Source organism: Bombus affinis, chromosome 2, assembly GCF_024516045.1.
Source record: "Bombus affinis isolate iyBomAffi1 chromosome 2, iyBomAffi1.2, whole genome shotgun sequence".
In the NCBI taxonomy this organism is placed as follows: domain Eukaryota; kingdom Metazoa; phylum Arthropoda; class Insecta; order Hymenoptera; family Apidae; genus Bombus; species Bombus affinis.
The window spans coordinates 15,933,555-15,947,935 of NC_066345.1; the positions used below are offsets into that span (position 1 = coordinate 15,933,555).

Below are 14,381 nucleotides of genomic sequence, written 5' to 3' on the forward strand. Positions count from 1 at the left end.
ATGTGATCAGCACTAAGTACTATTGATTCATATTTAAAATTATACTGTGTATACTATATATTACATATGAACTTAGTTCAATGCATGATAAAATCTTAATATTAATAAACGATATCATTTACTTTGTGAATATCTTCAGATATAAATATTCTGCAAATATGATTGATACGTTATTCATAAGGAAGTATTAAATGAAAAAAAAGACAACTCAATTTTTCACGCTGCCGAAAGTAACTAACGTTCAACTAATAATTATCTTTGTAATTTATTTATTGATAAGTAAAATTACATATATCCACAAACACAATACGTTCTTTTCACGGGGTGTATTAATGCGATAAAATTTGTGAGTGGCGAGGAGAAATCCTTGTGTGATGGAGAGAAAGAGGGAGACGGGGAGTTAGTTTAATCCTCCGGTTAGTAACTTTTCTACTCGTCGAAGAACGGTCACAGAAACGTTCTATAGCAAACGTGTAGTTTCCGATCCTACAATTAAAGGCAACTAAAAAATTATCCATCGTGTTTCCTCGATTTTTTCTCTTTTTCCTCTTTTTTTTTTTTTGCTTCGGTTCGACCAAGTGGGCGTTCATATGAAATATCAGATATTTTTTATCGAACCACGACGCTGATTAAGTCCATGCAACGTCGATCAATCGGTTCGCACAAAGCCAACATCTTAGTCGAGATATTCAGCTGCCGATAAACGATACATTATTGAACAACTCATAATAACATATAAAAATGCGATACCAAAATGAACTTTGATTTAAGCTTTGAGATCGCTTTGTTGTCAAATGGCAACGAATGCAGGAAGTAAGATCGAAAACTAATACAGCGCTGTGTGTAGGCGTGTACACGAGTATATATTGCACGTACAATCTTGCTCTCGCATCTCATCATTGTTACGATATTAAAATTCATCGAAGACGCGATTGAATCGATAGAATCGTAAGAATCGATCTATACCGAAAGAACTGCAAAAATAAAGTTTAGTTCCGTTATTATTCCCATTTTCGCCGACTTCTAAGTCCGAACCGCTACGCAAAGGACGTATTTATTTTTCTCATTTTGTTCCTTCATTCTTAAATTTGTTTCCTCTTGTTCTTCTCCTTCCTTTTCTTCTTCTACTTCTTCTTCTTCTTCTTCTTCTTCTTCTTCTTCTTCTTCCTATTCCTCACTTCTCACGTATCTTTTTTTCCACATTTTTTTTTTCTTTTCTTTAAGCTAAAGTTTAATTACCTCGGTAAATATTTATTACCTCTTTACAAAAATCAATTCTTAAACTTATACAGAGTGGCTCGATGCAAATTCACAATATCTTGAAGTGAGAGTGTGACGGATGCTGCCGCCAAACCAACAGACTAAAACTGATATGCTTCGAAGGGGCTTTTCAAGCTTTTTTTGTCTTTAATACTGATGGCAGATTTATGTTCGCGATTTATGTTTCCTGATCAATTGTCATTGAAGAAACATTTTTTCTTTTTTTTTTTTTTTTTTTGGTTTGTTTCTACTTCGACATTTGATCGAAGGGATGTTTCTTTTTCTGTTTTATTCTTCTCCTTTTGTCTTTCTTCTTGGTGTGTATAAAGCTCTGCCAACATCTGTGGCAAAAGTGCGTTACGCTATTCAAAAGATGGTACGCAAGATAAATTTGGCAAGCACTACAGGTGCTGTTCGCATCATATCTTTCGACAAATATAACGTATGATGAGCAACAGCACATCCGCCAACGTAGGCCAATCGACATATGGTCGCGTACCATCTCCGTTCTTTTCTTTTATTTCGTCGTATAATGGATAAAAATCACTTAATAATTGGAATGATATCGCGATTAAAAGAAAGAATAGCATTTTTCGTGTCTTTTTTTTCCTTTTTCATCAAAAACATGTTTCTTCCTCAATATCTGTGAATCCGTATCAAGTCAGTTTTTTTTTGACGCGACATGTCAATGTTTTTTTTTTTCTGTTCATTATAACGACTATATGCTATAGGTACATAATGTATAGTTAATTTGATAGGTGTACATGTATATGCATATGTATATATATATATATCTATGTATATATACTGTTCATATATTACACACACACACACACATACACACATGAACATATATATTTATATATAGATATTTATATTATTATTAACGCATTGATGCTATGCTTTTGTTGTATCTCCATAGACATATGGATAATTGCTATCATTTTAATATATCTAAAATAATATTTTTAACACTCAGCGATGCGCGAATGTGTGTGCCTGTGTATATACTTTTTTTTTTTCATTGGCTCATTCTTTCACCGGAGTTGCGTGAGAGAAACAGTATGTTTAACTATATCCGCTAAATAGGAAGGCAGCTGCTTCACGTGCGCTTAGGAATCCAAGGATTATTGTTCATTATCCTCGGTTTGCGCATTCGCTTAATTTATTTTAGCAAAAAATTAACAAGAAAGAGAGAAACCTTATCGATAGAAAGAGAGACAGAGAGAAAGAGAAAAATCAAGTATAACTCTTTAATGTAGATAGTACTTAATGTAGAAGCATCTTGAAAGATCGTCATTAACATAATACTTGCGCGACTAAAATTATTGATATCTTTTGTTGTTCGTAATTATACATAATGGTTATCGAATTGATATACGTATATATTAAAATATGGTTAATTTAATTAATACAAAGAAATATAATCTAAATAAAAATGAAACGTGCAATATTCATCGAAATTAAACGAAAGCTATGCTTTCCCACGCGACCCTGGCTAAAGCGCAGCCTACTACCTTTTGACCATATACAAATATATAAGCATTAAACGTGTAATATATTATCGTCATCATATATAATTAATATCCTAAGATAGTTATTGTATGAACCATCTTTCGAGAGAGAAAAAAAATGATGAAATAAAAAAAGGACAGAAACACGCTTGCCTTTAACAGTCGCCACTTATTCGACCTAAATCGGAGGTACTAATGCCACTCAAAAAAACTCCTGTGTTAAACTGTTCCTCTTATTCGGCAACCTCGACGTGATTCTTTCGATTCGTCCGTTTCCATCAAGGAAACACGACGATAACTCGGCCGAATCGAACAAAGCTGACGAATATTTTCCGTGCATACGTTCGGACAGCACCTCGATAAGATAGTGGACTTTTATTATGGAATGATAAAATATCTTGCTTCTCGTTAGAACTTTAGATACGTTCATGATTCAATTTCTTATAAGTATAAAGTTGTATAATCTAAGTAGACGTTAAGTACTGAAAAGGTCGCTGAAAAAATCAGGCAGTGGGAATCGAACGGAGATGAAAAAACAGCTGCAATCACGAAGGTGAACGTGCATTTGATCGCCGTTCTGATATTTTAAGAGTGTCGTATAGAGCATACACATATTTTTTTTATCGTATAGTGCTATTTATTTAATATGCTTATCATTTCTTGTTCTTTTAAGTCGGATTATACTTTTATATTGCCACTGTGCAAGCTGCTACCGTTGCTATCATCTTTTTTTCTTACTGTTAGTTTCACGTATTATTTAAGCTGCGTTTACTTTTATTGCCATTTACTATCTCGAAAAATATCAGAACTCAGAAATATACAGCAAAGAGCGCAACAGCACGCATACTGTGAATGCGTCATCGACGAGATACGTTTCTTCCATCCCATACGCATTTCCTATTGCTGAAAAAAACAATGAGTTCGTAACTGATCATAGTCCACAGCCTTCTAATCGAAGGGTATCGCGTATAACATTTAATATGAGAAATGATTCTCTTTTCATTCCTTTTCTTTTTTTTCTTCATCATGAGCGCTCCTTCCTGTGTTTAGTTTGTTAATAACATATATGACAACGAAACGAAAACAACGTGTATGAGATACTTCCGAAGACAACTTTACGCGCTTCCCATATGGCACATTGGCATGTTGTTTCCCTTTCGAATTGTCTCGTAGATAATCCTGGCAGTACGAGCGTGTGCTCTAGCTCGTAATACTTCTATCTACTACGGTGTTTTGTAATATTGCTTTATACATATCATAGATCGTTAAATGTGGTCGTATAATGTTGCAAACTATCATAAAGAGATGTTGATATAATGATACTGTATCGCAATACCTATTTCCCTATGGACAGATAGCATTCCATATATCATTAAGATGTAGATTTGTATACTTTCGGAATCTTCGGAAGAACCTCGAACCTGAAAGTTATCTTACACTAACAAAATACTATGACATTCTTGAAGAACATACGCGAAAACGGACAATTAAAGACCAGTTTCAAATAAAATCTCTTGTAGACCGAGGTGATTAAATTATTCTTTGATCTCGAAGTATTTATATGTAGGATTTTCATATCCATTGATCTGCATGTTTGCAACATGCCGCTCCTCTGGTGTAGCTGCTTGGTCAACTTCAATGAATCCCTGTTTAAAATCAGAAATATATGATTATACTGTAAAATTTGGCTAAAAACTGATTAATGTTAATTTTAAAGAATATTACAAATCTTAGTATAAATATCATTAAATAATAAAATCACGAGTATTTAATTTTTACTTCGATTAAAACAGTCTTCTTTATGTACCTGACTGTGGGGGCTTCTTGCACTGCGTTTTTTGAATATTGCTACGCCTACCACTGCTGCAGCCATAAGTGCGATTCCAGCAAACGCAAGTGTAAAGTAGACAGATCGACTTTCCCTGTGATACATCTCCCTTCTCATAGAGTAACCCTATATAACAAAAGTGATAGAAATATGTTTATATTATGATATTTCTTGGATATTATTCAGGCAATTTAATGATTACATTTACCGGTTCAGAGTGGGAAATATCATGTGTCATGCTGTGAGCTGCCCTTACAAGTCCTTCACTGTGCATAGCCGCCACTGCGGACGGTTGCTCTGGTGGCTGTTGAATATCCTTGTTGTCATTTATCGAGTCATTTTCTTCCTGTTGCGCCTGTTCCGTACGTAACTCGCCACGTTCAGCTTTGCGCTGCTCCTTGCGTACTCGTTCCAGTAGTTTTTGATGTTCTTTTTCTATAAATCAATGAAGTATATTTAAATATAGTTCTTGTAGAATTTTGTCGCATTTGTTGAACATTATCGATGAGAGCTGAGGGAGCAGAATACGATAAATCAAATTTTTTTTATAGGAGAGAGAGAAATTCAGTCATCGAGGTTGTCCTTTTCCTTGTTTCTGGGATAAACATGTAATTTTTCGCTGTCACCATAATTTAAAAAACATTACTTACTATAATATTAAAAGATTGTTTATCTTGGCAGTTATATGTCTTTACTTTTTTCAAAGCTTCATCAACTATGTCTTTACATCGAACAGGTGCTTTCCATTTTTAGCCAAATTTATATTACAATATTCCTTCTTGTCACAAAATCAAGTCAAGAGTGTTTTTATCATGTTCTTTCCCTACGTTCTTCATTCGTTAAATTTCGAAGTTACCTTGCTGCTTACTGGTAACGTCAGCCTGATATTTATCTAAGATGGCTGCTTCCGCTTCTCGTGTCATCGCTAGCAGCAGTCCAGGAGTCTCATCTTTGCTCCTGAGGGCCAAAACGTAATCATCCATAAGGCGGCCAATTTTTGCGCTTAAATCAGGATACCTAAATATAACGAACGAAATACATATAGTGTTCTATTAAGTTAAAGTATATGTATTTTTTCTGCACTGTCAAAATCTGGAATCTGATATTCTAAGACGTTGACTGTTACGTTATATCGACCGACACGTTACCGTTCTAGCATCAACAGACTCTGATTGGTAATTCTATCGATCTCTGCCAAGTGTTCCAATGTTGCTGGCTTCTCGCGTTGAGCTTGTTCCAAGCTGCTATCCAGCAGATGTTTGTAATGAGCAATAGTATGGTGCCTGTCTTTGTGAAGAGCCCGAAGCAATTTCTGAAGACATTTCTGAATACGATGCATCTGAACAAGAAATAAGAGGGTGATATATTATTCGCGGATTTGCTAGTGGAATACTTAAATACAGAATATTTCTATATGGAATTCTATGGAATGTACAAATATGGAATATAGAATATCTTTTAAGAAGCTTACATTTGGTGGAGTTTCGTTCAGAGCAGCTGTGTAGCACGACATTGCTTCCTCGTTTCTTTGTTTAACAGCTTCCTGTAAATTAATGCCATACATAATAAATATTATACTCGCCTCTTTTTTTCTCTTTTCGTATACACGATGTATATAATTAAGCAATGAACGGAGCTCATTTTAGGAAGAAATGAGATCCATATATTATGATATATTTTGTAATCTAAGTAGAGATAATTTACTAGTACGAAATAAATTCGTATATATATAATTCTATTATGTATCAATTAAGATAATATTACAATTATGCGTTTCTCTTTGTATTAAAATCAAATTAAACTGAAATTCTCTTAATTGCAACATTTTAGAGTTTGAAGTTTGAAACGATATTAATAATATAAATTAGACATGTAAGTGTGTGTACATGCAAATTTAGAAGATCGTCTATTTTAAATACATCATGATGAGCCTGCATGAACTAATTTCGAGAATAAAGCAAAAAAAAAATAAACCAAAGCAAATAAAACAATAAGTATATTACGTCAACTGAATCTTTAAAAACCCAATATATTACCCTGTTCGGTAAGGAATACATTTAACAAATACGAAGAAGAAGAGTATAATTATTATTACGATTCGCATATAGGAGTGTCCTTCGGCTACTGAAATCTATCCACGACTGTCTCCTTTCTAAATGCTCGTCACCTGCATCGATTATTCTACTCAAATCACGTACTTGTACTCTTTGTTGATGCATAGCGCTCAACTGATGTTTCTCCGCGGCACCGCTCTCTTCCAGAGCAGCAACGGTTTCCTGGAATCGCGCGGTCATCCATCGTTTGAAAGCATCAGCTGCGACCGGGTCATGTGCACGAATGTCTTGATATTTCTCTTCGAGATCACTCCAGTCCTTCATCACCTGAAAACGTTGTAGCACAAAGATTTCGACACTAGTGTCCCGCGAGATAATAGCTATCTCTGGAAACTCGACCGCTTATTTTTCTCTGTCCTCCGTAATAGCTGTCTCTCGAAACTGTTTGTTTCCTCGTTCGATAAATTTACTTGTCATTCGTGATTCAACAAAAGCGAAGAAGCAAAAACAAGGAAAATTGAATGAAAGCAAAAGTGAATAACGGAGTGTACAAGAATGAAAAGAAAAAAAAATAGAATAAAAAGACAATAATATCGTTTGGTTTATTTAAGGAAAAATGAATGAATGAAAAGCGAAAGCTAGGTGGTAACAACACCTGCTTACTTTCGTTACTTTCTCCTTGTGCACCTCTTCCAGCCTCATTTGTGCTTGCTTGTAGCTCTGGTGCTCGGAACGAGGATCGAAATGAGTCAGATACGGATCCGGTGTGCTCTGAGATTGAGAGGATTGTTGTGTGCTGGTGCTAACTGGCAACGGCATCGCGGTCACGTCCTGTTTCGGTTTCTCCGTGGTTGAAACTGTCGTTGACAATCGACTGTACAGAATGTGCATACATCTCTCGTTAGTAAATGAACGTTATATATTATTCACGATTATGCGATAATCGCGTGGATTTATTGGCAAAATTTAACGGTATTAAGTAGATCGGTAATTAGTAATCTTTAATCGAAAGCAGGTAATTTCTAAATAATGTCCTTGAGGATTTTGTTCCACCTGCAACGAGCAGTGCGTATAACTATATATATATCGAAATGTAATTTCCATGCAAATTTACCTCGTCGTGGTGTCGTAATTATAATCGTCGAGATATTCTTCGTCGCTCTCGTCATCGTCGGGTTGATCGCTAAGCACGTCCTCGGGATCAGCTTCAGAGTCATCTTCGTCATCTGCGTCGGTGTCCAGGCCATCGTCATCTTCGAGATCATCCTCGTCCTCGTCGAGATCTTCGTCCATACCCTTGGGAATCGGCAGGTCGATCGGTTTCTTGGCTTTCATATTTTCTGCAAATTACACGTAAATGTAAATAATATTTTACCGATATCGTCAGACTTGGTAAAATTCGTTACATTCCGCCCAAGTTCTGTCCGCTGTTTTAAGAGAACTCTTCCGATATCCCAAATTATCCATCCTTCTATCTCAAGTGATTAACCAGTTAGCTGTTTCCGACGAGTATACTCGTCACGAAGAGGCGGCAACGTTTTGCGTTACGACGAGCCCTGTCGACGATAAAATTCAAAAATAAAACGGTTTGTTCTTTTTCTAATTCTATTTTCTGTAATTCTATTGCAACAGTCACGCGTACTCTGTGTTCGACGAGTATACTCGTCATCGCTCATTCCTTGCCACGCATTTTAGGTACGCGCTTTTCAAAGTTTTCAAAGAGACCGCGACAGCTAACTGGTTGACTAAGATCGAGAGGTATATGAAAATTCTTTGTTCGACGTGGAAACAGACCGAAACTGCCATTTTCAATAAATTCTTTCCGAAAGAGAAATGGCAAATCGATCGAAACAACTTATTTGCCGAAGCCGTCGTTTGACTTCGTTTCGAGTCAAATCTTTGCACATCCACCTGACACAGGCTGACACGTATGCAGTGCGACGAAAATCCTTTCTATTCACCGACATCCTTTCAACGAGGATTTAAATTTGTATTACGCGACGCATAAAGAAAAATTCGAATCCCGCTGGACAAAACGACAGAGACAGACAGACAGAGAGAAAGAGAGAAAGAGAGTCACGGAATTAATTTGCATAGCTAATATAAAAGCTGCCGATAGTACTACACGGAGAACGAATGCAAATTGCAGGGGAGGTACAGGCCGCGAGGATCGCGCATTTCGAAATCCGCCTGTCCGTTGCATCTCCGGCGAGGCGATGTTTTGCCGCGACTCGCGTCCCTTTTCCACCGTGAAAAACTCTAATTTGTCTCTGTTATGTTGAAGAGGACAGCCGTCTTGACTAACTAGGTTCTCGAGATGTCCCATTCTCCGAGAATAGACACGCTGATGAGCTGACTTCTCGAGTTCTGCAAAGGCAGACAAAAGCTTCGCCCGTCGTATCCTCGCCGCTATCCTTTTATCTGGGTCACGTGGCGGTTGTGTTGGCACTTTTTCCATCGAGAATATCGTCCGGCTATTGCACGAACGTATCGACGTATCGTCGTCGATCGAACCCGCCCCCGGAGAGGACGCTCATCCGCAAGTTTCCAACGACGAAGGAAGGAAATATCAAGATTTGACCGACGATATACCGAAAAGAAATAGGGGAAGCGCCGATCAACCCCTCCGGCCGACCGATACCGAGGGCTTTCCACGTATTTTCACGGACACAGAGGGAAAGAACGCTTTGCCAATTCGTCCGTGAAAATCGCCGCCGTTGAAAACCGTGCACAGCTGGACGCTCGGCTCTCTTAAAAATAGCGGGATAAACAAAATGTGCAAACAAGTAACTCGTCACCGCTACCTGTCGTCCCCTGCCAGTCTTCTCCGAGTAGAAGAATTTGACGGTAGGAAAGTTGGATGTGTCGCCGATGTGTCGCCGAACTGGCCGTATAATTTCAGATAAGGTAATTTTAAGGGAAGATACATAAACGAGAAACGTGGACACGTTGATGAACATTTACTGGCATTGCTTGCCGCTTCGAACACCGATTCTTATATTAAAGGAACACTCTCCAGGTCTCCGAAGGAGTATACCTTCTTTACGATATTTTATAATATTCTTTATTAAGAAGAATATATAATCTAAGAGATTGAAGAATATAATCTACGAAACCGCTGACCGTCCTTTACTTATTATATCAGATTTAATCATCACCCTTTTTTTTAATTCAACTTCTCATCTTTCCGACGGTTACGACCCTCTGAGAAATTATAAGCTCTGAAACCCCTAAACTTCTACCTTCTTTCCACCGGCCAATGTAGAAAATAAATTATTCTCCGTTCTCCAACTGTTTCTTTCTCTTGTTATACGACAGAATCACCTCCCTCTTTCTCTCTCTCCTCCTCCTTCTCCTCCTCTTCGTGATTCAGACTTCGTCACAAGCTTGTCAACACGGCGTACATAATAAACCCGGCGAAAGCACCACCCTACGAGCGGTGGTTGGTCGACGATGGTTGCGGTGGCGGAGGTTGGAATTTCGTCGGTGATTCATCGGTCATTCCTATTGATCAGTAAGCTCGAGGGTGGAAAGCCAAGGGGACGTGTCGCGAATCAAGCCAGCAGACAGTGCGGCTACGATGGATAAGCGTATTGGCTGCAGTTTATTAGCTACACACGTACAGCAGGCATATCGGCATCGTGTATTGAAAAGAAAAGATGCGCAGGAACGGGCAAAACCATAGTATTACGTTGCGCAGTCGTCGGGAACGTCGACGGCCGTTATTGATTGCACGAGCGAGTAAGATAGAAGCGGCAAGGGTAAACTACCCCGTGGAGAAACGAAGAGGGTGAATCGAAGTGTACCCACTTTCTTAATGCACTCTCCTTCTCTCTCTCTCTCTTTCTCTCCGTCATCTTCTTTCTCCGTTTCTTCCTCTCTCTCTCTCTCTCTCTCTCTCTCTCTCTCTCTCTCTCTCTCTCTCTCTCTCGTTTTCAAGCTGCCCGAACGACGCTCGATCGCAAATAGAGCACAAAGTAGCGATGCGATCAAGTTCAACGTGTACGTTTTACCGTTGATAAGTAAACTGCGGATGTTTATGTAAACTCAGATTTTCATGAAAGCAATTGAAAATATGGAGCTTACAGTCAATCGCGAAAGTCTATGTACATAGACATCCCTTAAATACGAAATACTCGAGTGAAAAGGCTGTTTCTACGAATTTTCACATTGGTCGACGTACAATGGCTCGCGAAAGTATTTGAACTTGGAAATTAATATACGGTACGAACAACGGTGTTCAGCGTGCGATTTAGCGACGAAGATACATCATCGATAAATATTTCGGCTCGCTGGTACAGCGTATAATTGGCCGTTCGAATCTAATTTTCCGACGTACTTGAGCTCATGGCTTGCACGAAGCTCGCTATCAGACGGCTGTTCGCGATCAATATCGAGCGAGAAACGAACAGACGCGGGTTTTAATTATTAAATTAATTTGCGTTATTAGAACGTTTAATTCTTGTTCCTTCTTTTTCTCGTCGTTCATTCGTTTCTCGAGTACGTCGTGCTTTTTAAACGGTTCGCACGTTTTCCAAACGTTGAGTCTCCTTTGTCACTTCGTTAAAAGCTTACACACATCGATGATTAACGGAACAACGAGGAGAACCGTCGAAACGATTCAATGTTATAACGAGGTTCGATGAATTCCAGGATGGTATTGCTCGACGTGCGAAAAAGTGCCCGATTTAAAGCGAGAATGGAACGCGAAAGAACGCGTTTTTCGCAGTAACGTCGATGAAAATATTTACTCAAATAGATGAATCGGGCTGCGTAATATTTTCCATCGTTTTGCGCGTACATCGGATTACAATAACACGTTTTCCTTTTCAGCGATCAAACGTCGGGCCGCGAGTTCGACTCCTACGTTGTTCGAAACACGCGAGTCGTGAGAATGAATCGATAATTACATACACGCAGACACAAAATAAGGCCAACGTGTTTCACCGAGTTTACATCGTAAGCAGGATCGATCGTTATTCGAATAAATTTTTATTTGTATAATTATTCGAACAGACGAGCTATTCGATATCTTTATTTTCGAGTACCTGGTTTTTCGTCATTTACGATCGATGCTTGCTATAAGTATCGGTATCGGCGAGGACGAATTATTTAACTTCGACTCTGCTTCGCTTTACATTCATAGCTACGTTTTCCAATAGTAATCATGCAACGAGCTACTGTGAGTTGCAACGACAACAGCAGAGCGTGCAAAATACAAAGTATCTACTATTATCGCCTATATACATCTGGAACATGTTGCAATGCACGGATCGAGTTCTAGATTTCACGATACAATTTACGGTTGAGACGCTAAGACGAATTTCAATAGGAAGATGACGAGTAGGAAAACATAGGAAGTAGGCTTTTCTTCATTTTCTGGTTTTTTATACGTTAATCGATAAATTCGCTGCATTTCGAAATATATCTCTGACATTAAGATAATCGTTTTCTTTTGGCATCGAACAGCGAGGTTCTCGAGCAAGACGCAGTCGAACACGAGGACGATCTACGAATATTTAACGATGCAAGTCTTCCAAAGGCAGTTAAATCGACGAATAGTCGAAACTTTAGACCAGTCGGAAATATAATTATCTCTCTAAGTTTCGAAGAGACTGGAAAACGAACGTTTCACTGCGAAACCAAATAAAAAGAAAATTTCACACGATGTGATTTCAGAAAAGGGGCAACGTAGGATTAATCGGCAATGGGCTAGATTTTAACAAGAATTAGAAAGAAAAAGTAAATAGAAAATATAATTTACTGTTAAAAATATCGCTTCATGAAATTCGTTTAATCTGCTGTGCGAAATACAGCGATAAAGTTTCGAGCGCGATTCTGTTTCCGGTAAAATTGCAACAATGTGAATAATCACATTCATCCACTGTATAATCAGATTACGTTTTTCATCGATATGCGCAAGGCAAACACTGTTAATTATTTTAGTTATCGCAAACATTGTTTTTTTGTTTTTTGTAAAAACGTGTGCGAGACCCGTGTTGCAAGAAAAATGGAATATAAAATTTAAAACAAATGGCTGTAGCAAAATTTTTGATAAAATATGGCCAATCGTCGAGAGTTTATGGAAAGGCGAACAGGATTTATGGAAATTCCATCACGTTGAAACCACGCGTTTTTCATTCGCTAAAAGAGCTTCGAGAGGGGCGTAAATCTATCGAAAATATAAAGTGTTCAGGGCGATCTTCCATAAATCGACTAGATATTCTTACGAAAAAATTCGTGAATTTAAGATCGACCATAACGGCGAGCCAATCTTCTCCGCGTTTTTCCCCGATTTATTCGCTTATGATCGTTTTCTTTCCTCCTTTTCTATTTTTGTTTTCTTTTTCAATTTCTCGTACAAAGGGAGCTACTCGTCATTCCCGAAATTCGAACTAATATCGTCGATATCGCGACTGATACGCCAGAAAATGTGTGCGCGTTAGCGGAAATATAATAAATAATGGATTCGACGTTGTAATATGCAATAAGGTACGAAAATATAATTCCGACAATAGACTACGATGAAACCCTATTTATCTGAATTCATCGGTGAGCAAATAATTCACGTATCGCGGTTCATATTATAACACGGTAGTTGAATTTTCTCCATCACCTATCGCTTCGCATTTACGTAATAGGAGTTGATATTCGGACAAGCGAACTGAACCGGCAAAAGTTCGTTTAACTTGAAACTTCCAAACGTTCCGTATAACGCAAACAACGCGCTCGTAAAATACGTGTACGGGTATTCGAACGCTTTCACGATCTTGTACACGATATATCAGGCGAAGTCGACGGTTTCGAAGTTTAATATTCCCAATAAAATTTCTTAACGTCTTCTCCTCGGAACTTTGTACAAGTCGACTCGATCGACTTCAGGACACGCATCGAGGGATTTCAGAATGTATTTTCACATTCGACAGAATCAAATGTCGTAACTTAAAATCGGATACGTGCATTGCGTCTCATTTCAGTGGATACAGGCGGTGTAACCCGTTCGCTGTTACTGCGATACGATTATTTTATCACTGGAATTGGATTTCTCCTCCACGCGTCACCTTTAGCTTTAAATAATAATCACAGTCTCCTATCGCGTCATCATTCGTTGCATCGTTTAACTGTCAAAACGAAATGACTTTGTTAAAAACAAAACTTTGTTAAAATGGAAGGAAAGATAAAACGCAACGGTAACAGCGAATGCGTTAAGAGGTTACACTGTTGGACACAGAGATGAGAAAAGTCGTCGATGAATGAACGTGAATGATGATATAAGAGAATGTACGTACGTTACGTACCTTTGAGGTGTTTCGGGCAGCACACGAATTCGACGCCAGAGAACAGCGATATTCCACAGGGCAACAACATCGCGAAGCTCCTCAGGTTCATATTCCTCTCTCTGCAGGTGTCGGCTGCGGTCGCGTTCCACCTGAAACGGAAGATTCCCGGATTATGTTCCCAGTTTCTGTTCCTTTCAGCGAATCACGAGTTTGCGTTTCAGAGAATTCAGTTATATATTCCGGTTTGCAAGATTCTACTATTCGCTTTTTCCAACGGGGCGCTTTCCATCGGACACGTTCTTCGCTCTATCGTTGGACCGTGGATGTCGATGAATTTTCGAGAATTCTAAGGCTGCAGAAATCTACGGAATGCAGAAAATAGAGGCACCTATTGATAATATTCGGTAGACGAAACGAATTTTGTTCGCTCCTTGGATTCATAAAA

At 38.4% G+C, this 14,381-nt stretch overlaps 1 protein-coding gene across 4 annotated transcripts in view; it reads right to left on the reverse strand.

Annotated features, from left to right (window-relative positions):
* Positions 1–252: 252 nt before the first annotated feature.
* LOC126925958 (amyloid-beta-like protein) overlaps positions 253–14,381 on the reverse strand; it is a 48,001-nt gene continuing 33,872 nt past the window's right edge. The window contains exons 7-16 of one of the 4 annotated variants that reach the window (XM_050741982.1): positions 13,955–14,085; positions 7,771–7,996; positions 7,320–7,530; positions 6,801–6,983; positions 6,074–6,145; positions 5,751–5,941; positions 5,459–5,619; positions 4,811–5,037; positions 4,582–4,728; positions 253–4,420 (exon numbers count right to left, since the gene is read on the reverse strand). In XM_050741982.1, the coding sequence (XP_050597939.1) occupies positions 4,310–4,420; positions 4,582–4,728; positions 4,811–5,037; positions 5,459–5,619; positions 5,751–5,941; positions 6,074–6,145; positions 6,801–6,983; positions 7,320–7,530; positions 7,771–7,996; positions 13,955–14,085 (1,660 nt within the window). In that variant the 3' untranslated portion in view covers positions 253–4,309. The remainder of the gene's footprint in view (positions 4,421–4,581; positions 4,729–4,810; positions 5,038–5,458; positions 5,620–5,750; positions 5,942–6,073; positions 6,146–6,800; positions 6,984–7,319; positions 7,531–7,770; positions 7,997–13,954; positions 14,086–14,381) is intronic. The other 3 variants (XM_050741983.1, XM_050741986.1, XM_050741996.1) reach the window with 3 other exon arrangements.